The sequence below is a fragment of the Melopsittacus undulatus genome, chromosome 17, assembly GCF_012275295.1.
Source record: "Melopsittacus undulatus isolate bMelUnd1 chromosome 17, bMelUnd1.mat.Z, whole genome shotgun sequence".
NCBI lineage: Eukaryota > Metazoa > Chordata > Aves > Psittaciformes > Psittaculidae > Melopsittacus > Melopsittacus undulatus.
Genome location: NC_047543.1, coordinates 5,004,900 through 5,028,397, shown reverse-complemented (window position 1 = coordinate 5,028,397; position 23,498 = coordinate 5,004,900). Strand labels below are relative to the sequence as shown.

The following is a 23,498-nucleotide window of genomic DNA, read 5'->3' as shown; positions in this document are numbered from 1 at the left end:
CCCATCCCGGGGGGGGCATCACCCCCCCATTAACCCAAGGGATATGTACAGCATGGATGGGGGGGCAAAAGGGGGGTACTATGGGTAAGGGGGGGGGGCCCAAAAACCCCCCCTTGGTCACACTGAGCAGTGACCCCCGGACCATGGTGCTGTGGGGGGGTCCCCCCCCATTCACACACATACATACACATGTACCCCCCCCCCCAAATCCATCCCCCCCCCCGATCCCGGTCCGTGGCTGTGGATCCCAAATGGATGTGAGGTCCCAGTGCGGCTTCAGACTGTACAATGGGGGTGCATGGGGGGGGACCCCGATAATGGGGGTTGAATGGGGGGGGGCACCCCGAAACAATGGGGGTTGAATGGGGGGGGGGCACCCTGACAATGGGGGGGGCACCCCGATAATGGGGGTTGAATGGGGGGGACACCCCAAAACACGGGGGGGTGCACAAAGGGGGGGGGGAGGAGCCATCACCCCATTGGCTGAGTCCATTCTGGGGGGGGAGGGGGAGGGGTTTTAACCATTTTTGGGCGTTTTAATATAAAAAAAAGGGGGGGATTATTTTCTGTTTCTGTGGATGAGTCCAAAGTGGCAGTGGGGGGGGGGGGGGGGGGGAGGGGGACCCCCAAAAACAATGAACCCCCCCAAAGCAATGGTAAAGTCCCCCCCCAAATAAAGGGGGTGCAGGGATGTGGCATCACCCCCTCTACCCCCGTTCACCCCCCCCCATAGTGATAGTGGAGGGGTCCCTCTGCCCCACATGGGTTGGGGGTCCCAATGGGGGGGGGACCCCAAAGACGTTACAAGGAATGGGGCTCAGTTGGAGTCGGAGTCGGAGGAGTCCCCCGAGGAGGAGGAGGAGGAGCTGCTGCCTTCGGACTCATTGTCATCCTCATCCTCATCGTCCTCATCCTCATCGTCGTCGTCGTTCTGGGGGCAGAGCAGGAGTGTGTGGGGCAGGGCAGGGATGTGTGGGGCAGGGCAGGGATGTGTGGGGCAGAGCAGTGGGTATGGGGCAGCCTCACCTCGTCCCCATCATCACTCTCCTCCTCACTGCTCGACTCGGAGGAGTCGCCGCCTTCCTCCGAGGAGTCCCCATTGTCATCATCGTCATCCTCATCTTCGTCGTCATCTTCCTCCTCCTCTTCCTCCTCATCGTCATCCTCTGATTCCTGTGGGGCAGCAGGAGGGAGGTTGTGGGGCAGCATTGGGATCATTGGAGGATGGGATGGGGACAGCATCAGGATCAGGAAGCAGTAGGGATGCTCTGGAGCAGGGATGCAGGGATACGGTACTGGGATGCTCTGGAGCAGGGATGTGGTACTGGGATGCACTGGAGCAGGGATGCAGGGATGCGGGGCTGGGATGCTCTGGAGCAGGGATGCGGTACTGGGATGCTCTGGAGCAGGGATGTGGTACTGGGATGCTCTGGAGCAGGGATGCGGTACTGGGATGCTCTGGAGCAGGGATACAGGATGCGGTACTGGGATGCTCTGGAGCAGGGATGCGGTACTGGGATGCTCTGGAGCAGGGATGCAGGGATACGGTACTGGGATGCTCTGGAGCAGGGATGCAGGGATGCGGTACTGGGATGCTCTGGAGCAGGGATGCAGGGATGTGGTACTGGGATGCTCTGGAGCAGGGATGCAGGGATGCGGGGCTGGGATGCTCTGGAGCAGGGATGCAGGGATGCGGTACTGGGATGCTCTGGAGCAGGGATGTGGTACTGGGATGCTCTGGATCAGGGATACAGGGATGCGGTACTGGGATGCTCTGGAGCAGGGATGTGGTACTGGGATGCTCTGGAGCAGGGATACAGGGATGCGGTACTGGGATGCTCCGGAGCAGGGATACAGGGATGCTCTGGAGCAGGGATGCGGTACTGGGATGCGGTACTGGGATGCTCTGGAGCAGGGATACAGGGATGCAGGGTCTGGACCATCACTCACCGACTTGGACTGCAGTGTTGGCTTCATCTTGGGGTTGGGGCCCCGCATCTTTCCTATGCTCTTGCGTTTCTGTAGGGCAGAACAAACCCAAACCCCTCAGCGCTCGGGTCCTGCCCCATACCCTGCATGGGTAACCCCACTGCTGAGCCCCACGCACCCCATATCCCACATTGGGGATACTCACGTTGGAAGTGTGCTCCTTGTAGGCAGCGCGTTCCTGGGGGGAGAGGCTCTGTGGAGACAGAGGGAATGAGGGGATGGAGCAGGACATGGAGCAGGGGATGGAGCAGGGATGGAGCAGGGATGGAGCAGGACATGGAGCAGGGGATGGAGCAGGGGATGGAGCAGGGGATGGGGCAGGGGATGGAGCAGGGGATGGGGCAGGGGATGGAGCAGGGGAAGGAGCAGGGGAAGGAGCAGGGGATGGAGCAGGACATGGAGCAGGGGATGGAGCAGGGGATGGAGCAGGACATGGAGCAGGGATGGAGCAGGGGATGGAGCAGGGGATGGGGCAGGGGATGGAGCAGGGGATGGAGCAGGGGATGGAGCAGGGGATGGAGCAGGGGATGGAGCAGGGATGGAGCAGGGGATGGAGTAGGACATAGAGCAGGGGATGGAGCAGGGGATGGAGCAGGGATGGAGCAGGGATGGAGCAGGGGATGGAGCAGGGATGCAGCACAGTCCATGCCCATGCTCCCTGAGCTCAGCTCAGTGCCGGTCACTCACCTTGAGCCAGATGTCCAGGTGCACCTTGTACTGCTTCTGCTGCTCCTCTGCCAGCTTCTTGTAATGGTCCTTCTGGCCCTGGGAGATTCGCTGCCAGCGGCTGCCGATCTCCACCATCCGCTCCTTCAGGGGCAGGTGGTTGAGCTCCCCATTGGACAGCAGCTCCTGAGAGAACTTCTGGTACCCGTTCCTGGGGGCACAGAGCACTGGGATGAACTGGGGGCACTGGGACCGACCCATGCACCCCCCGGGGGGGACATGGACCCAGCATCAGATGGGATGGGAAACAGGAGAGAGCCTGAGCGGTGCCTGTGTCCCATCCCTGGGTCCTTGGGAGCAGAGCCTGGACCCTCCTGGCTCCGTCCTACTGGATGGAGGATAGAGCAGGGGATGGAGCAGGGGATGGAGCAGGGGATGGAGCAGGGGATGGAGCAGGGGATGGAGCAGGGATGGAGCAGGGGATGGAGCAGGGGATGGAGCAGGGGATGGAGCAGGGGATGGAGCAGGGGATGGAGCAGGGGATGGGGCAGGGGATGGAGCAGGACATGGAGCAGGACATGGAGCAGGGGATGGAGCAGGGATGGAGCAGGACATGGAGCAGGGGATGGAGCAGGGGATGGAGCAGGGGATGGAGCAGGGGATGGAGCAGGGGATGGAGCAGGGGATGGAGCAGGGATGGAGCAGGGGATGGAGCAGGGGATGGAGCAGGGGATGGAGCAGGGGATGGAGCAGGGGATGGGGCAGGGGATGGAGCAGGACATGGAGCAGGACATGGAGCAGGGGATGGAGCAGGGATGGAGCAGGACATGGAGCAGGGGATGGAGCAGGGGATGGAGCAGGGGATGGAGCAGGGGATGGAGCAGGGGATGGAGCAGGGGATGGAGCAGGGGATGGAGCAGGGATGGAGCAGGGGATGGAGCAGGGGATGGAGTCAGGTCCCTCATCATCAGCTCCCTCCGTTCCCCATCTCCTGTGCTCCCGTTCCTGCTCCAGCCCCATTGCCCCCATAGAGCCCCATTGGTGACCCAGGATCCCACATCCCGACCCAGGCACTCACATTGGAGGCTTCTTGGGCTCCCCCTGGAACTTGACCTTCTTGGCAGCGTTGGTGGAGCAGGGAGGGGCTCGCATCTCACTCAGCTCCCTCTGGGCACAGGACACGGCAGGGTCAGCCCCATAGCAGGGTCAGCCCCATAGCAGGGTCAGCCCCATAGCAGGCTCAGCTCCACGGCAGGCTCAGCCCCATAGCAGGGTCAGCCCCATAGCAGGGTCAGCCCCACGGCAGGGTCAGACCCACAGCAGGGTCAGCCCCACAGCAGGGTCAGCCCCATAGCAGGGTCAGCCCCACAGCAGGGTCAGCCCCACAGCAGGGTCAGCCCCACGGCAGGCTCAGCCCCACGGCAGAGTCAGCCCCACGGCAGAGTCAGCCCCACGGCAGGCTCAGCCCCACGGCAGGGTCAGCCCCACAGCAGGGTCAGCCCCATAGCAGGCTCAGCCCCACGGCAGCACCGGGGCTGTGGGGCAGGAGGGGCAGGACCCACCTCGTATCGCTTCTGGTCCTCTGCTGCCTTCTTGATCCACATGAGCTTCTCCTTCTTCTCCATGTTGTTCCATGTGGCCTCCATGGCCTTCAGAGCCTTGCTCCGGTCGTTCTATGGCACAGACCCCAATGCATCAGATGGGGCTGAGCTGCCCCCCAAGCGGGCAGGGAAGCAGGAGGTGAAGTAGGGGATAGAGCAGGGGATGGAGCAGGGGATGGAGCAGGACATGGGATGTGGCTGGAGCAGGACATGGAGCAGGACATGGGATGTGGCTGGAGCAGGACATGGGATGTGGCTGGAGCAGGACATGGGATGTGGCTGGAGCTCCCGTCCAGGGCTCACCTTGAACCGTGCCAGGTAGTCCCCAATGACACTCTGTTGCCAGATCTCCTCTGCTGTCTTGGGTGACTCCGGCAGCTTCCCCCTGTCCTCCCGCTCCGATCCTGGCTTCTTATCCGACTGTGCCTTCAGTGCTGCCTCCCGAGCCTTGTACTTGGCCTGTGCCGGGTATGGGGGTGAATGAGGGACCCCCAAGCACTGAGCCCCACAGAGACCTTCAGTGGGGCACAGACCATCAGTGCGGGGGGGACCCTGCGGCTGGACCGGTACAGAGCTGGGAGATGACCGGAAGAGACTGGGATGCGGGAGCAGGATGGGGATGGGATGGGGATGGGGATGGGATGGGATGGGATGGGGATGGGATGGGATGGGGATGGGATGGGATGGGGATGGGGATGGGGATGGGATGGGGATGGGATGGGGATGGGATGGGGATGGGATGGGGATGGGATGGGGATGGGATGGGGATGGGATGGGGATGGGATGGGATGGGGATGGGGATGGGATGGGGATGGGATGGGGATGGGGATGGCATGGGGATGGGGATGGGGATGGGGATGGGATGGGGATGCGGATGGGGATGGGATGGGGATGGGGATGGGATGGGGATGGGATGGGATGGGATGGGATGGGGATGGGATGGGGATGGATGGGATGGGGATGGGATGGGGATGGGATGGGGATGGGGATGGGATGGGGATGGGATGGGTATGGGATGGGGATGGGATGGGGATGGGATAGGATGGGATGGGGATGGGATGGGATGGGGATGGGATGGGGATGGGATGGGGATGGGATGGGGATGGGATGGGGATGGGATGGGGATGGGATAGGATGGGATGGGGATGGGATGGGGATGGGATGGGGATGGGATGGGGATGGGATGGGGATGGGGATGGGATGGGGATGGGATGGGGATGGGATGGGGATGGGATGGGGATGGGATGGGATGGGATGAGGATGGGATGGGATGGGGATGGGATGGGATGGGGATGGGATGGGATGGGGATGGGATGGGATGGGGATGGGGATGGGGATGGGGATGGGGATGGGGATGGGGATGGGATGGGGATGGATGGGATGGGGATGGGATGGGATGGGGATGGGATGGGGATGGGATGGGGATGGGATGGGATGGGGATGGATGGGATGGGGATGGGATGGGGATGGGATGGGGATGGGATGGGATGGGGATGGGATGGGATGGGGATGGGATGGGGATGGGATGGGATGGGGATGGGGATGGGATGGGATGGGGATGGGATGGATGGGATGGGGATGGGGATGGGATGGGATGGGGATGGGATGGATGGGATGGGGATGGGATGGGATGGGGATGGGATGGGGATGGGATGGGATGGGGATGGGATGGGATGGGGGTGGGGCTGCAGGAGCAGGGTGGGGGTGGGGATGTCTCCACCTTCTTCTTCTCAGACAGGTCATTCCACATCCGCGCCAGCAGCCTGGTCAGTTCACTCTCCGACAGCTCCGGACGCTCCTCCTGCAGCTGCTTCCGCTTCTCCTCCGAGAAGATGAACATGGCAGAGATCGGACGTTTGGGCTTCTCCGAGCTGGCCTGGGGGGGGGCAGGGCCGGGATGAGGCCATGCAGGGACACACACATCACCTGATCCCGATCCCGATCCCTGCTCCCCATCCCCATCCCATCCCCATCCCATCCCCATCCCATCCCATCCCATCCCCATCCCCATCCCCATCCCATCCCCATCCCATCCCCATCCCATCCCATCCCATCCCATCCCATCCCCATCCCCATCCCATCCCATCCCATCCCCATCCCATCCCCATCCCATCCCATCCCATCCCATCCCCATCCCCATCCCATCCCCATCCCATCCCCATCCCATTCCCATCTCCATCCCCATCCCATCCCATCCCCATCCCCATCCCATCCCATCCCCATCCCATCCCCATCCCATCCCATCCCCATCCCATCCCATCCCCATCCCCATCCCATCCCCATCCCATCCCCATCCCATCCCCATCCCATCCCCATCCCATCCCATCCCCATCCCATCCTATCCCATCCCCATCCCATCCCCATCCCATCCCCATCCCATCCCATCCCCATCCCATCCCCATCCCATCCCCATCCCCATCCCATCCCCATCCCATCCCCATCCCATCCCCATCCCCATCCCATCCCCATCCCATCCCCATCCCATCCCCATCCCATCCCATCCCCATCCCATCCCCATCCCATGGCTCTCACCTTTCCCGGCTCCGGGGAGGATTTCTTGGATGCAGGACTCGTGGCCCCTTTCCGGTTGCTGCCCAACATCTTCTCCTCACCCAGCACCCGCTGCTGCTCCTCCTCGGGCAGGCTCTGTGGGGCACATGGGGGCATGTGGGGCTGGCCCCACACTGACAGCACTTGGGGGGCATAGGGGAGCGGGGGGGACTCAATGCACCCCAGAAGTGCCCCTTGCTGGGGCCTGGATCCAGGTGCATCCCTGGGTTATCCATCCCTGGACACAGGGGCTTGGATGGAGGCTCCAATGGAAGGAGTCCTGCCCATGGAATCCCAAAGGATTCTGTGGTCTCAGTCCCCCCCCATCATTGGGGGTCTGCAGCGCCCCATAGCTGAGCCCCACATCCCTGAGCCCCACACCCCTGAGCCCCACACCCCTGACCCCCACACCCCTGAGCCCCACATCCCTGAGCCCCACACCCCTGAGCCCCACACCCCTGAGCCCCACATCCCTGAGCCCCACATCTCTGAGCCCCACATCCCTGAGCCCCACATCCCTGAGCCCCACATCCCTGAGCCCCACATCTCTGAGCCCCACATCCCTGAGCCCCACACCCCTGAGCCCCACATCCCTGAGCCCCACATCCCTGAGCCCCACATCCCTGAGCCCCACACCCCTGAGCCCCACATCCCTGAGCCCCACATCCCTGAGCCCCACACCCCTGACCCCCACATCCCTGAGCCCCACATCCCTGAGCCCCACATCTCTGAGCCCCACATCCCTGAGCCCCACATCCCTGAGCCCCACACCCCTGAGCCCCACATCCCTGAGCCCCACATCTCTGAGCCCCACATCCCTGAGCCCCACATCCCTGAGCCCCACATCCCTGAGCCCCACACCCCTGAGCCCCACATCCCTGAGCCCCACATCCCTGACCCCCACATCCCTGAGCCCCACATCTCTGAGACCCACATCCCTGAGCCCCACATCTCTGAGCCCCACATCCCTGAGCCCCACATCTCTGAGCCCCACATCCCTGAGCCCCACATCCCTGAGCCCCACATCCCTGAGCCCCACATCCCTGAGCCCCACATCTCTCACCTCCAGGAAGCGAAGCAGCTCTATCTCATAGTCCTTCTTTTTCTGGAGGGGATGGAGATTTGGTTACACAGAGACCCCTCTGCCCTATCCCTGTCCCATTCCTGCCCCATCCCTGTCCCATCCCTGCCCCATCCCTGTCCCATCCCTGCCCCATCCCTGTCCCATCCCTGTCCCATCCCTGCCCCATCCCTGCCCCATCCCAGCCCCATCCCTGTCCCATCCCTGTCCCATCCCTGCCCCATCCCATCCCCATCCCTGTCCCATCCCTGCCCCATCCCATCCCCATCCCTGTCCCATCCCTGCCCCATCCCAGCCCCATCCCTGTCCCATCCCTGCCCCATCCCAGCCCCATCCCAGCCCCATCCCTGCCCCATCCCATCCCCATCCCTGCCCCATCCCTGCCCCATCCCTGTCCCATCCCAGCCCTATCCCTGTCCCATCCCTGTCCCATCCCAGCCCTATCCCTGTCCCATCTCAGCCCCATCCCAGCCCCATCCCTGCCCCATCCCTGTCCCATCCCAGCCCCATCCCTGCCCCATCCCTGTCCCATCCCAGCCCTATCCCTGTCCCATCCCAGCCCTATCCCTGCCCCATCCCTGCCCCATCCCTGCCCCCCCAACAGCATCCTTCATCCAGACCATCCCCATGTCCCACTGGTACCCAGGACCCCAGGAGGAGCCCAGCCTGGAGCTGATGGTGAGGATGACAACCAGAGGCAGTGATGAAGGCCACAGCTCCCCCATCCTCACCTGGTCACACTTTTTATGGTAAGCATCCTTCTCCTTCTGGGACAGCAGCTTCCACTGCTGGCTGCACAGCACCATCCGCTCCGTGCTGGGCACGTCCTTCATGTTGGCCATCAGCTCTGCACAGTACAGGGAGTAGCTGTTCCTGCAATGGGGACCCAGCCTTAGGACAGCCTAAGGGGCTCTGGGTACCAGGGCACCCCCAGGATGCTGTGACTGAAGTGTATGGGGTTTAGGGGGCTCTGGGGTGGACCCCATAACCCAGAGCATGCAGCATCCCCGTGAACATCGCTCGCATCCTTGCAAACACACATTGATGGCTATTAAGGATCAATGTATAATGGCTATTAAGGACCAGTGTATAATGACTATAATGACCAATGTATAACGGCTATTAAGGATCAATGTATAATGACTATAAGGACCAACGTATGATGACTGTAAGGACCAATGTATAATTGCCATTAAGGATCAATGTATAATGACTATAAGGACCAATGTATAATGGCCATTAAGGATCAATGTATAATGACTATAAGGACCAATGTATAATGGCCATTAAGGATCAATGTATAATGACTATAAGGACCAATGTATAATGGCCATTAAGGATCAATGTATAATGACTATAAGGACCAATGTACAATGGCTATTAAGGACCAATGCATAATGGCCATTAAGGACCAATGTATAACGGCCATTAAGGACCAGTACATTTCAGGCCCAGCTTGATGGGCTCACAAACACGGTCCCAGGAAGGATTTGAGCTCTCAGAGCCTGGCAGAGCCCCTGTTTCCTCAGCAGCAAGAGGCAGCATCAGCCAAGGGATCCCTGCCATGCAGGGAATGGGGAATGGGGGAATAGGGAATGGGGGGATGCAGGGGAACAGGGAATGTGGCACTCACGGAGGAGGCTTCGTGGGTCGTCCATCGAACTTGTCCTTGAGCTGGCGCTCGGCCTTGGTGAGCGTGGAGCGGGTGATGCCTTCCTCACTGAGGTTCAGCTCCGGGTGCTTCTGGATGTAATCCCGCATGATCTCCTGCAGGGATGGGCATGGATCAGCACCGGCTCCAGCCCATCCGCCGGGGACCCACGAGGGGGAAGGAGAAGCCAACCCTGCCCTATGAGCCCCTATGGGATGCTGCTCCCATTGGATGCTGCTCCCAATGGATGCTGCTCCCAATGGATGCTGCTCCCATGGGATGCTGCTCCCAATGGATGCTGCTCCCAATGGATGCTGCTCCCATGGGATGCTGCTCCCTATGGATGCTGCTCCCAATGGATGCTGCTCCCATGGGATGCTGCTCCCAATGGATGCTGCTCCCAATGGATGCTGCTCCCATGGGATGCTGCTCCCATTGGATGCTGCTCCCAATGGATGCTGCTCCCATGGGATGCTGCTCCCATGGGATGCTGCTCCCAATGGATGCTGCTCCCATGGGATGCTGCTCCCAATGGATGCTGCTCCCAATGGATGCTGCTCCCATGGGATGCTGCTCCCAATGGATGCTGCTCCCAATGGATGCTGCTCCCATGGGATGCTGCTCCCATGGGATGCTGGAGGAGGCAGGGCTCGGACCCACCATTGACCTGCCTGAAGCCCTGGCTATGGAGGTGAGGCCGGATGGCCTCAATGGACACAGGGATGAGTGTGGATGGGGGTGAGGCTGTTCCCTACCTCGTACTCCTTCCGCTGTTCCAGGGCCTTATGAATCCATTTCAGCCTCTTTTTATCCGAGAGTTGAGACCATTGCTTGCCCAGCGACTCCTTCACCTCCTTCGTGGTGGCCTGAAAACCCAAAGCCAGAGGTGAGGCCAAAACCCACAAAGAGGGGCACGAAAAGGGCAAAAAACCCACAAAAAGGGCAAAAAACCCACAAAAAGGGCAAAAAAACCCACAAAAAGGGCAAAAAACCCACAAAAAGGGCAAAAAAACCCACAAAAAGGGCAAAAAAAACCCACAAAAAGGGCAAAAAAAAACCACAAAAAGGGGGACAAAAAGAGCAAAAAACCCACAAAAAGGGGGACAAAAAGGGCAAAAAACCCACAAAAAGGGGGACAAAAAGGGCAAAAAACCCACAAAAAGGGGGACAAAAAGGGCAAAAAACCCACAAAAAGGGGGACAAAAAGGGCAAAAAAACCCACTAAAAGGGGGACAAAAAACCCACAAAAAGGGGGACAAAAAGGGCAAAAAAACCCACAAAAAGGGGGACAAAAAGGGCAAAAAAACCCACAAAAAGGGGGACGAAAAGGGCAGAAAACCCCCCAAAAGGGGCTGTGTGTGAGTGAGGGCATGGCCAGAGGTGTGGATCCTATGCTGGGTCCCTGCCTGCCTCCAACCCCACTGAGCCTCCTCCAGCTGTGCAGCGCCCTCCTTACCTGCATCCATCCAGCTGTGGGGATGCTCATAGGGCTGTGCCCCCCATTGCTTCTCCTGTCCCCCTCCTGTGGGTCCCACACCTCCCTCCCACCCTACTCACATCTGGACGCACTTTCAGGTAGATCTTCTTCTCGTGGTTGTACCACAGCTGCTGGGGGGTCTTGGGCTTCTCCGGCACATCCGACTTCTTGGCATTCTGGATCAGATCCGGATGATCCTCCCTTATCCCGCATGGAATGAGAGTGTTATGGGGGATACACAGCACTGTGGGGCTCAGCCTGTGCCATCCTCAGAGCATCACCTCGGAGCATCCCCGGTAATGGGGCCGCAACGCATTGGGAATGATGGGATCCATCCTGGTTGTCGTGTCCACCCCCAAAGGGATGGGGTGAATGGGTCACGGCAGCTCCTGTCCCCCCATTGTAGCCCCATAGCTTTGGGGCTGATCCCTGTGGTTTTGGGGCTGCCTTTTCCTTGCTATTCCTTCCCTTTCCCTTCCATCCTCATGGTACCATCAGGAGATGCTATAGGGCTGCCCCACTCACCTGAACCTCGCCAGGTTCCTCTCGAATTCCTGCTTCTCCCGTTGGAAATCCTGGATGTATTTCATCTGGGAATACACATGGAGCAGGGATGGGGATGGATCCTCCACAGCTCCCATTCCCAGAGCACATCCTGCCCCTGCATCCCCTATGGAGCCATCCAGGACGGGACCAGCATCCACCCCATGGATACTGGGAAGCAGGAGCAGGGATGGGGATGGATCCTTCACATCTCCCATTCCCAGAGCTGATCCTGCCCCTGCATCCCCTATGGAGCCATCCAGGACGGGACCAGCATCCACCCCATGGATACCGGGAAGCAGGAGGAGCAGGGGATGCCCTACTGGTCTGCCAGGGCTGAGCATCCCACCCGCAGCTGGGCTGTACTGGTCCCAGTGGGAAGGCAGGAATGGGAACGGGATCACATCCCTGGTACCTTCTTCTTCTCGGGAAGCTCCTTGTACTTCTTGGACAGGATCTTGGTCAGATCCAGGTTGCTCATCTCCGGATGCAGCTTCGCGTACTTGGCGCGTTTCTCCATGAAGAAGCGGAAATAGGGAGTGAGAGGTTTCTTGGGAAAATCGGGATGTTTCTGGGAACAGAGGGAGCAGCCGATGCTGAGCATGGAGCCGCCTGCAGCGCTATTCCCGACGCTGGGAATGCTGCTATCCATACTGAGGCAGGGGGAGGGGATGGGGGGGGCATCGGATGCTGGAGCCGGGAATAGGACAGAGGATTCCTGCCCCCCCAGGAGCTAAACTTGGATGCAGGGATCCGGGATCCATGTTACCGGAGCATGGCCAGGACCGGAGCAGGGCAGGGAACACAGCGGGGGGGGGACTGCAGGGGAATGGGGACAGCCACTGGGTAGGGAATGGGGCACCCCCTATCCAGTGAATGGGGCACCCCCTATCCAAGGGAATGGGACATCCCTTATCCAGGGGAATGGGGCACCCCCTATCCATAGGAATGGGACACCCCTTATCCAGGGGAATGGGGCACCCCCTATCCAGGGAATGGGGCATCCCCTATCCAGGGGAATGGGGCATCCCCTATCCAGGGGAATGGGGCATCCCCTATCCAGGGGAATGGGGCACCCCTTATCCAGGAGAATGGGGCACCCCCTATGTGGGGAATGGGGCATCCCCTATCCAGGGAATGGGGCATCCCCTATCCAGGGGAATGGGGCATCCCCCTATCCAGGGGAATGGGGCACCCCTATCCAGGAGAATGGGGCACCCCCTATGTGGGGAATGGGGCATCCCCTATCCAGGGAATGGGGCATCCCCTATCCAGGGGAATGGGGCATCCCCTTATCCAGGGGAATGGGGCACCCCTTATCCAGGGGAATGGGGCACCCCCTATCCAGGGGAATGGGGCACCCCCTACGTGGGGAATGGGGCATCCCCTGTGCAGGGGAATGGGGCAACCCCTATCCATAGGAATGGGGCATCCCCTATCCAGGGGAACGGGGCACCCCCTATCCAGGGAATGGGGCATCCCCTATCCAGGGGAATGGGGCATCCCCTATCCAGGGAATGGGGCATCCCCTATCCAGGGGAATGGGATATCCCCTATCCAGGGGAATGGGATATCCCCTATCCAGGGGAATGGGATATCCCCTATCCAGGGGAATGGGATATCCCCTATCCAGGGAATGGGGCATCCCTTATCCAGGGGAATGGGGCACCTGTTATCCAAGGAATGGGGCATCCCCTATCCAGAAGAATGGGACACCCCCTCCAGTGTCCAGCCCCATTCCCTGCCGGGTACCTTGAGCTTCTTGCCCTTATAAGGGTTCTTCACGTGCTCCTCAGCATCCATGATGAGCTCCGTCAGGGTCCGGAACTTCCTCACCTGGGACACAATGTGAGCAGTGGGAATCCCGCTTGGCATCATCCCCCAGCATTCCCTATGGCAGCGATTCCCGGATCCGGGATCCCTGCCCACCCCTCGGGTACCTCATTGGAGATCTCCATCCACTTCATCTTGCACATCTCCCCCGAGAAGTCCTTGAAAGCCACTTTCTCCCAATCCAGGTGGGATTCGGTCGTCTTGAACTTGCTTCCATCGTTGGAGGGCAGGTTGTTCCTCATGCACTCCAATAGGGTCAGCATGTCCTCCTGCGACCAGCGCTCTGCAAGGCAAGGACAGCCCATTCCCAACGGGATACAGGGATAACGGGATCGGAACACGGCCCATTCCCAGCAGGATACAGGGATAACAGGATCGGAGCACAGCCCATTCCCAGCAGGATACAGGGATAACAGGATCAGAGCATGGCCCATTCCCAGCAGGATACAGGGATAACGGGATCGGAGCACGGCCCATTCCCAGCAGGATACAGGGATAACGGGATCAGAGCACGGCCCATTCCCAGCAGGATACAGGGATAACGGGATCGGAGCACGGCCCATTCCCAGCGGGATACAGGGATAACGGGATCGGAGCACGGCCCATTCCCAGCAGGATACAGGGATAACGGGATCAGAGCACGGCCCATTCCCAGCAGGATACAGGGATAACGGCTCTGGGATGAAGGGGATGGGGCTGATTCCATCGCCCTGGAATCACTCTCTATAGGCTAAGCCAACCTGGGCAAAGCCCAAAACCCATTGGGAGGAAACGGAGCTCATCCCAGTGCTCCATGGGATACAGGGATGCTGGAGCAGAGGGATCATTCCCTCTGTAGCCAATGAGGAAACAGGGAGCTCATCCCAATGCTCCATGGGATACAGGGATGCTGGAGCAGAGGGGTCACTCCATCCGCATCCAATGAGGAAACAGGGAATGCCGTTTCCCAAGGGTTAAATGTGCATCCCGAGCAATGGGAAAGCCCCAGAGCTGCTTTTCCTGCATGTGGGAGAGCCTCAAGCATCCCATGGGATGGAGCTCCATGGTGACCTCTGCCAAGGTCAGAGCTTGGATGGAGGGGAGCAGGGATCATGGATCATCCAGGCTGGAAGGGACCTTTAGGATGATCAAATCCAACCATTCCCAGCAGTGCCAATGCCCTAACCCACATCCCTCATCCGTTCCCATCATCCCTGTGCTCCAGGCCCTGCTCCAGCCCCATTCCCTCCTCCACCTCCGGGACCTCTCCAATCCCTATGAGGGATTCATCTATGGGGGGAATGGGAAGAGCCCCCATAATGGAGCCCAATGGCTCAGACCTCCTGCAAACCCCATAAAGGGGACAAGAGATGGGAACTCCCTGCTCAGGGAGGGAACTGGAGCCACATCCCACATTTCCTCTCCCTGTTTTCCCATCCCCTTCCCAAACACCAGGAGCAGGGATGCAGAACTGGTGCCCACTTCCCATGCAGGAACAGCAGCTCCATAGGGGATGGGAAGGGGCTGACCCCCCCTAAGCTGCCCCATGCCTCAGTTTCCCCTCTGCAAAGCAGGGACCCCCAGAGGTCTCCATCCATGGAATCCTATGGGAAGTGCAGAAACCCCCAGGACCCCTCCCCAGCAGCAGGATGGGGACTCCCAACACCCCATAGGGATCCCCAACACCCCATGGGGACTCCCAATATCCCATAGGGATTCCCAACATCCCATAGGGATTCCCCACATCCCATAGGGATTCCCCACACCCCATAGGGATTCCCCACATCCCATAGGGACTCCCAATATCCCATAGGGATCCCCAACACCCCATGGGGACTCCCAACACCCCATAGGGATTCCCAACACCCCATAGGGATTCCCAACACCCCATAGGGATTCCATTCCCAATATCCCATAGGGATTCCCAGCACCCCATAGGGATTCCCAACACCCCATAGGGATTCCCAATATCCCATAGGGATTCCCCACATCCCATAGGGATTCCCCACACCCCATGGGGCTGCCTGTGCCCTCGGCCCCATTGATCCCAGGCAGCTCTATATTAGGAAAGCTTTCCCGGTGTAATTAAATCCCGGCTCAGGCTCCGGTGCAGGACACGTGCTCTATGGGGCACGGGAGGACACGGGGCTGGTTCTGGGGGGCTGCCCTATAGGAACAGTCCCTTTCGCTCCCGTGTCTCCTTTTCCTGCCCCTTTTCCAATGGGAGCCGAGGCTCTGATGTCATCCCAAGGGCTGGAAGGGATGGGGCCCAAGGTAACGGATCCTAATGCAGCCCAGATGTGAGCAGCTCCTTGTGCCAGCCCCCCCATCCCAGAATTCCCAGTGCGGGATCGGGATCAGCGACTGCCCCTGCCCGGCACTGATGGTCCCATTGGGATCCCACAGCATTCCCAGTGTGGGATCGGGATCAGCGGCTCCCCCTGCACCGATGGTCCCATTGGGATCCCTCAGCATTCCCAGTGTGGGACTGGGATCAGCAGCTCCCCCATTGGGATCCCACAGCATTCCCATGGGATCGGGATCAGTGACTCCCCCATTGGGATCCCACAGCATTCCCAGTGTGGGATCAGTGACTCCCCCATTGGGATCCCTCAGCATTCCCAGTGTGGGATCAGTGACTCCCCCATTGGGATCCCTCAGCATTCCCAGTGTGGGATTGGGATCAGCAGCTCCCCCATTGGGATCCCACAGCATTCCCATGGGATCAGGATCAGTGACTCCCCCATTGGGATCCCTCAGCATTCCCATGGGATCGGGATCAGTGACTCCCCCATTGGGATCCCTCAGCATTCCCATGGGATCAGGATCAGTGACTCCCCCATTGGGATCCCACAGCATTCCCAGTGTGGGATCAGTGACTCCCCCATTGGGATCCCTCAGCATTCCCAGTGTGGGATCGGGATCAGTGGCTCCCCCACCGGGATCAGTGACTCCCCCATTGGGATCCCTCAGCATTCCCATGGGATCGGGATCAGTGACTCCCCCATTGGGATCAGTGGCTCCCCCATCGGGATCAGTGGCTCCCCCATCGGGATCAGTGACTCCCCCATTGGGATCCCACAGCATTCCCATGGGATCGGGATCAGTGACTCCCCCATTGGGATCCCTCAGCATTCCCATGGGATCAGGTCCCACCTTGGTTTTTGGGAGCTGTCATCTCCAGGTCCGCAGGGCACTCGGCTTCACCGTTCATCCTCCTCCTCACTCGCTACCGGAGACGGCTCCCGCTCGGCTCTGCGGCACAGAGAGCGCCATGACACCGGGATCCATCCCATCCCATCCCATCATCCCATGATCCCAGTGATCCCAATGCTGGGATGCACCTCTGTGGGGTGCAGGGTGCAGGACGGGGGGGGGGGAAAGGGGCTCAGGGTGATGGGATCCATAGGAGGGGATCTGAACCAACAGGGCTGCAAAGGGGGGACAGGAGGGATCCATCCCTATCCCATCCCATCCCATGATCCCAATGCTGGGATCCACCCCTGTGGGGTGCAGAACGGGGGGGACGGGGGGGACACCAGGGATCCATCCCTATCCCATGATCCCAGTGATCCCAATGCTGGGATCCACCCATCTGGGGTGCAGCACGGGGGTGGGGGAAGGGGCTCAGGGTGATGGGATCCATAGGAGCGGGTCTGGACCAACAGGGCTGCAGAGGGGGGGACACAGGGATCCATTGGGATCCTGATTGGGGGACAGAGGGATCCCCAGATCCATCTGTGCCCATGTGGGGCCTCGGGGGGAGCCGGGGGGGGGTCAGGGCTCCCCCATGGGGGGGGCCACAGGTGAAGGGGGAGATTCCAAAGGATCCCAGTGGGAGCTCCGTGGGGCAGGATCGGGGGGGGGGGGGGGGGGGGGGGAGCGGCCGTAAGGGGGCGCCCCATAACTTATGGGGGGAGCCCCATGGAGGGCACTGCAGGGCTGAGGCCTCCGAGCATCACCCACGGGGCAGGGCCTAGGCCTGGGGCACCGGGACCGGGGGGGGGACGGGGGACGGACCCATCGGGGGGGGAGGGGGGGGAGCACCGGGGGGGGAGGGGGGGGAGCACCGGGGGGGGGGGGAGCGGAGAAGGGGGGGGGGGAGAGGAGGGATCCACGGGGGGGGGGGGGGGGGAGGGGGGAAGAGCACCGGGGATCCGGGGGGGGGGAGAAGGGGGGGGGGGACGGACGGACCCACCAGCGGGAGTGGGGAGGGGGGGGGAGCAGGGGGGAGGGGAAGGATCCACCGGGGGGGGAGGGGGGGGGAGCACGGGGGGGGGGAGGAGAGAAGCGGGGGGGGGAGGGGAGGGATCCACCGGATCCACAGGGGCGGGGCCGTGGAGCTGCGCGCGCACCGGGATCCCCGACGGGGGGGGGGGGGAGGGGGTGGAAGGGGGGGGGGGGTGCGGGATCCCCCTCCCCCCCCCGGGGGTGGAGAGAGGGGGGAGGGGAGCGGATCCCGTGCCTGGAGGGGGGAGGGGGAGGAGGAGGGGGAGGAAGGGGCGGGGCCCCCGCACATGCCCTGCGCCGGCGGCAGCGCCAGGCTCCGCCCCCTCCGGGCAGCAGGAACCGGGTGGGACCGAGCGCGGGCGGGCCCCGGCCCCCCCCCCATCCCCCCCCCCCCCGGGGCACAATGGACGCGACCGGATGGGGAGGGGAGGGGAACGGGAAGGGGAGGGGGGGTGCGCGCTCCCGACACCGCCCCCCCCTCTCCCCCCCCCCCCCCCGGAGCGAGGCGGTGCGCGGAGGGTCCCGCACCCCCCCCGTCCATCCCCATCCCCATCCCCATCCATCCCCCCCCCCCCGCCCCCCCCGTTACCGGCACACAATGGCCGCTCCTTCCCCTTCCCCTCGGTTATAAAGCCGAGACGAACCCACCTCTGCGGGCTGCGGGGGGGAGGAGAGCGGCGAGAGGAGGAGGAGGAGGATGGGGAGGAAGGAGGGGGGGGGGGAGCCCGAGCGGAGCCGCAGCCCCGGAGCCGGTGGGGGGAGGAACGAGAACGCGGAGGAGGCGGATGCGGAGGGGACGGGGGGGGCGGGGATGCCCGTCTGGGGGCGGCAGGAGCCGGGTGAGGGCAGCGCGACCTCCCCGCACCGACCCCCGGGGAGCGGCTCATGCCCCATCCTCCCCCCCCCCCATCGACGCCCCCTCCTCTTCTTCCTCCCCCTCCTCCTCCTCCTCACCCCCCCCCGGAGCACCCACCCACCCAGCGGGGGCTGCAGCCCCGGGATGGGGGAAGAAAGGGAGAGAAAGGAGCGAAGGGGGAGGGAGAAAATGGGGAAAACGCGAAAAAAAGGGGGAAAAAGGGGAAAAAATGGGGGGAAAATGGGATAAAAGGATGGGAATGGGGATAAAAGGATGGGAATGGGGATAAAAGGATGGGAATGGGGTTAAGGGGGGGGACGGACGGGTCCGGGCACGCTCCGAGCACTCACCCGGGCTGGGGACAAACAAGCGGAGCGCTGGAAGCCTTCCCCGATTCCAGCTGCGGCACCGGAGGGAGGGAGCGAGGAGGAGGAGAGAGGAGGAGGAGAGCGGAGGAAGGGAAGGGAGAGGGGGGGCACCGAGGCCGCGGAGCCGAGCGCTCCCCCCCGCCCCGAGCCCCAGCGCGGTGCCCCTGCGGAGGGAGCGGCGGCCGCTTCCTGCCTGCGCGGAACCTGCGCCCTTTGTGCGCGGCGCTCGGGCTCCGAATGCGGCTTTTGGACACAAAAATACCCCCTGGATCCCTCCTTTCCGACCCAAAAACACCTTCTGGATCCCTCCTTTCCGACCCAAAAACACCCCCTGGATCCCCCGTTTCCGACCCAAAAACACCCCCTGGACCGACCCAAAAACACCTCCAGGATCCCCCTTTTCCGACCCAAAACCACCCCCTGGACCCCCCTTCCCCTTCCCGACCCCCCCCGTTACCGATCCCCCCTTCCCGAGCCCGGAGCTCGGCAGGCACAAGCCGCCCCGTCCGTCCCCCGTCGGAGCGGAGAATGGTGAGCTCCGGCCGGCGCAGGCAGCGCTGAGCCCCGATCCCCCCCCCGTCCAACCCGGCGCAGGGCACGTACCTGCGGGGCCCGAGGCTTCGGGGGCTCTCCGGTTCTCTCCGGTACCCTCCGGTGCCCCCCGGCTCTCTCCGGTGCTCCCCGGAGCTCTCCGGTTCTCCCCGGTGCTCTCGGGAGCTCTCCGGGTCTCTCCGGTTCTCCCCGGGTCTCTTCGGTCCCCTCCGGTGCTCTCCGCAGCTCTCCGGTTCTCTACGGAGCTCTCCGGTTCTCTGCGGGTCTCTCCGGTCCCCTCCGGTGCCCCCGGTCCCCTCCGGTGCCCCCGGTTCTCTCCGGTGCTCTCCGGTTCTCTCCGGAGCTTTCGGGAGCTCTCCGGGTCTCTCCGGTTCTATCCCTTGCTCTCCGGTCCCCTCCGTTCCCCCCCGGTCTCTCCGTTCCCCCCCCGGTGTCTCCGGGTGTCTCCGGTTCTCTCCCGGTCCCCTCCGGTTCCCCCCCGGTGTCTCCGGGGCTGGTCGCGGGGAGGCGGCGGTTGAACAGCGGCCAGCTCTGCAGCGCTGGCCCCGGGCGTGGACGCGCTCCAGTCCCCGCAGAGACGATGGCGCTTCCCCCGCCTCCATCGCGCTGCGTTCGCTCTTCCAATCAGCCGGGTCTGCGCACCGGGGTCCGGCCGCGCCGCTCCCGACGCCTCCAACGCCTGTGCCATGGCTGTGTGCGGCACTGAGAGCGGGAGGAGGAGGAGGAGGAAGGCGCAGGGGAGGGGGGGGAGGAAGGGCACGGGAGGGAGGAAGGGGAAAAGCTCCATGTGCCACGAGCCGTTTGCATGAGAAAAAGGAGAGGAAAAGGCGAAGGGGAGGGAGCTGGGGGGGGGGGGGGACGGGACACGGGGGGGGCGTTCGGTGGGTGCCGGCCGTGGGGATCCCCCCGTGGGGCAGCAATGGGGCGGCCATGGGGCGGCAGTGGGGCGGCCATGGGGCGGCCATGGGGCAGCAGTGGGGCAGCCGTGGGGCAGCCATGGGGCAGCAGTGGGGCAGCAATGGGGCAGCTATGGGGCAGCAATGGGGCAGCTATGGGGCAGCAGTGGGGCAGCCATGGGGCAGCCGTGGGGCGGCTATGGGGCAGCTATGGGGCAGCCGTGGGGCACATTCCGCCTCCCCCTCCCGGTGCTCTCCGCTCGTCTCGCTCTTAATTTTTTTAATGCAATTTCTCCAACTCCACCTTTGTTGTGTTTCCCGTCATTCCCTGCAGCCAATCCCGGCCGGGCAGCTGCCTGCACGTTACCGGTCACCCCGAGCTGCCTGCACGTTACCGGTCACCCCGAGCTGCCTGCACACGCTGCGGGTACCCCCCAGCTGCCTGCACACGTTACCGGTCACCCCGAGCTGCCTGCACACGTTACCGGTCACCCCGAGCTGCCTGCACACGCTGCGGGTATCCCCGCCTGCCTGCACGTTACCGGTCACCCCGGCGCTGCCTGCGCCCTGCCCGCACCGCACGGCCCCGGCCCGGAGGCTCCAGGCCGAAGCGCGCTCCCGATGGCCGCGCTGGGGGAGCCTGGGCGCTGCCTGCTGCCATGGGCTATGGCTGCCTGTGAGCTGCCTGCTGCTGCCTGCGAGCTGCCGCCATGGCTGTGCTGCCGGAGCCTGGCAGCTGCCTGCTGCTGTGTGCTGCCTGCTGCCGGCTGCAATGGGTTATTGCTGCCTGTGTGCTGTGTGCTGCCTGGGCGCTGCCTGCTGCTGCCTGCGAGCTCCGGCCATGGCTGTGCTATGGGTTCCCTGCCCACCACCGGTACTTGGCAGCTGCCTGCTGCAATGGGATATCGCTGCCTGTGTGCTGCCTGCACGCTCCGGGTGCCTGCGGGTTGGTGCCTGCCTGTGTGCTGCCTGCTGCTGCCGGCAAGATCCGGCCATGGCTGTGCTGACGGAGCCTGGGCGCTGCCTGCTGCCGGCTGCTGTGTGCTGCCTGCTGCTGCCTGTGTGCTGCCTGCGCGCTCCGGGTGGCTGCAGCCATGGCTGCACTGCCGGCGCCCGGCCGCTGCCTGCTGCCGGCTGCTATGTGCTATCGCTGCCTATGTGCTGCCTGTGTACTGCCTCCGAGCTGCGGCCATGGCTGCGCTGACGGAGCCTGGCAGCTGCCTGCTGCCTGTGTGCTGCCTGCTGCTGCCTGCGAGCTGCGGCCATAGCTGTGCTGCCTGCTCCTGGCAGCTGCCGGCTGCTGTGTGCTATCGCTGCCTGTGTGCTGCCTGCAGCTGCCGGAGCTTGGCACTGCTGCGGTACCCGGTGCTCACAGCTCCAGCTCTCCACGTGCTACCGGTGCAGGCAGCAGATGGGGATGCAGGGATGGGGAGCAGGGAGCATCCACAGGGATGGGGGATGATGGAGCATCCCTAGGGATGGGGAGCAGGGAGCATCCCTAGGGATGGGGGATGATGGAGCATCCCTAGGGATGGGGAGCAGGGAGCATCCCTAGGGATGGGGAGGGGGGAGCATCCCTAGGGATGGGGAGTGAGGAGCATCCCCAGGGATGGGGGTTGATGGGATGAGGCCTGCAGGTTTTCACCCCAGTTTCTGTGTAAGACATGAACAAATGTGGGTCAATGGACCCCACTGCAGGGATGGGGGTGCAGGGGGTGATGGGGTGAGCTCAGCTGTGCAAGGGGTTATCCCCAAGAGCAGGATCCGACAGAGCACCAAGTACTTCACATCCATCACATGATGAAAATCATCAGTTTTAACCTGGTTTTTGAACCCAAAAGGCAGGTTTTGGGGGCAGGGAGGTTCCCATGTGCTGCAGCCCCAGGGCAATGTGCTTATGGGGGCCTGGAATTCACCCCCAGCACTGGGGACCCCTCCAATGAGCACCCCAAACACATCCTCACAATGGGCTATCCATGGGGCTCTGATGAGCACCCCAAGCACATCCTCACTGCTCACCCTATGTGCAGGCAGCACAGAGAGGTGCAGGCAGGAGGGCAGAGATCCAATAGGATTTGACCTAAATTCCACCCCCCAATCCAGGCTGGATCTCATGGCAGTGACCTCACTGTTATCCCAAGGGATAAATCCCTATTCCCAGTGTGGCCGGAGGGAGGACGGGACCTTGGGCTGGAAAACCCCATCCCTGTGCTGCCGTTCCCAGGGAACAGGGGCAGCTGCAGTGCTGGGCTTGTATAATCCAATGGGATGTATCCCAGCCCCATGGAGAGGCTCTGGGGTCAGGGTTAGGGGCAGACCCCCGTGCCTGCCCCATGGCACACAGGAACATCCCTTCCCACGGCCCCAGGCCAGTGTGTTCCATGAGGAAGCACCATTGGCTGCTCCCGTTAATGGGATTACAGGTAATTGGGGTCAATGTAGAGCCTGGGGGGGGTGGATTTGGGGGGGGTTACAACAGTGTGTGTCCCCCAACATGGAGACAGGCACAGCTATGGGGCAGGCAGGAATGGGGCAGTGCTATGGGGTGAGTGGGGCTGAGCATCCCAGAATGAGTTTGGGGAGCATCGTTGGGAGCATCCCAGGATGGATGTGGGAAGCATGTCAGGATGCATCAGGTATCCAGGATGGGCACATGGAGCAACTGGGGATACTGGGATGCAGCAAGGATCTGGGATGGCTGAGGAGCATCCTGGGATGACCATTGGGATCATCCCAAGGTGGCCATGGGGAGGGTCATAGGATGCCTCAAGCATCCCAGGTTGCCATGGCAACCATCTTGGTGCAGCTGCATTGAGCATCCTGGCGTGGGGACACCCCCATGCAAAGGATGCTCTTTTGGGGTGTCCATTAAATGGGGGACACCCCCATAGAAAATCCCAATGGAAAACAACCCAATTCCTCTTGGATTTTATTAATCCCTTTATTAAAGCCTAATATGGGGGGGGAACAACCCCCAAAGCTCACAACAAGAGAGATTTCAGGCACATCATGAAACAAACCAACCCAAACACAAGGCAGTGCTCCCATCCCATCCCACCCCATCCCATCCCATCCCATCCTATCCCATCCCATCCCATCCCATCCCATCCCATCCCACCCCATCCCATCCCATCCCATCCTATCCCATCCCATCCCATCCTATCCCATCCCATCCCATCCCATCCCCATCCCATCCCATCCCATCCCATCCCCCCCCCCCCCCGAT

At 62.2% G+C, this 23,498-nt stretch overlaps 1 protein-coding gene across 3 annotated transcripts; it reads right to left on the bottom strand.

The window, feature by feature from the left end:
* Positions 1-645: 645 nt before the first annotated feature.
* On the bottom strand, positions 646-19,531 carry UBTF (upstream binding transcription factor). Of its 3 annotated transcripts, XM_034070213.1 has the most exons (22): positions 19,428-19,531; positions 18,807-19,067; positions 16,527-16,625; positions 13,499-13,674; positions 13,311-13,394; positions 11,974-12,129; positions 11,541-11,605; positions 11,096-11,216; positions 10,294-10,404; positions 9,521-9,654; positions 8,619-8,760; positions 7,870-7,911; positions 6,789-6,902; positions 5,977-6,132; positions 4,560-4,715; positions 4,218-4,328; positions 3,734-3,822; positions 2,677-2,866; positions 2,135-2,182; positions 1,951-2,019; positions 1,027-1,173; positions 646-931 (listed from the first exon to the last, which is right to left on the bottom strand). In XM_034070213.1, exons 3-22 carry the CDS (start codon positions 16,582-16,584, stop codon positions 818-820), a joined length of 2,283 nt encoding a protein of 760 aa, XP_033926104.1. In that variant the 5' UTR covers positions 16,585-16,625; positions 18,807-19,067; positions 19,428-19,531; the 3' UTR covers positions 646-817. The 3 variants fall into 3 exon arrangements, with proteins under 3 accessions (XP_033926104.1, XP_033926105.1, XP_033926106.1); XM_034070214.1 differs by lacking the exon at positions 10,294-10,404 and having other exon boundaries at positions 647-931; XM_034070215.1 differs by lacking the exon at positions 10,294-10,404 and having other exon boundaries at positions 647-931; positions 11,108-11,216.
* Positions 19,532-23,498: the final 3,967 nt, after the last annotated feature.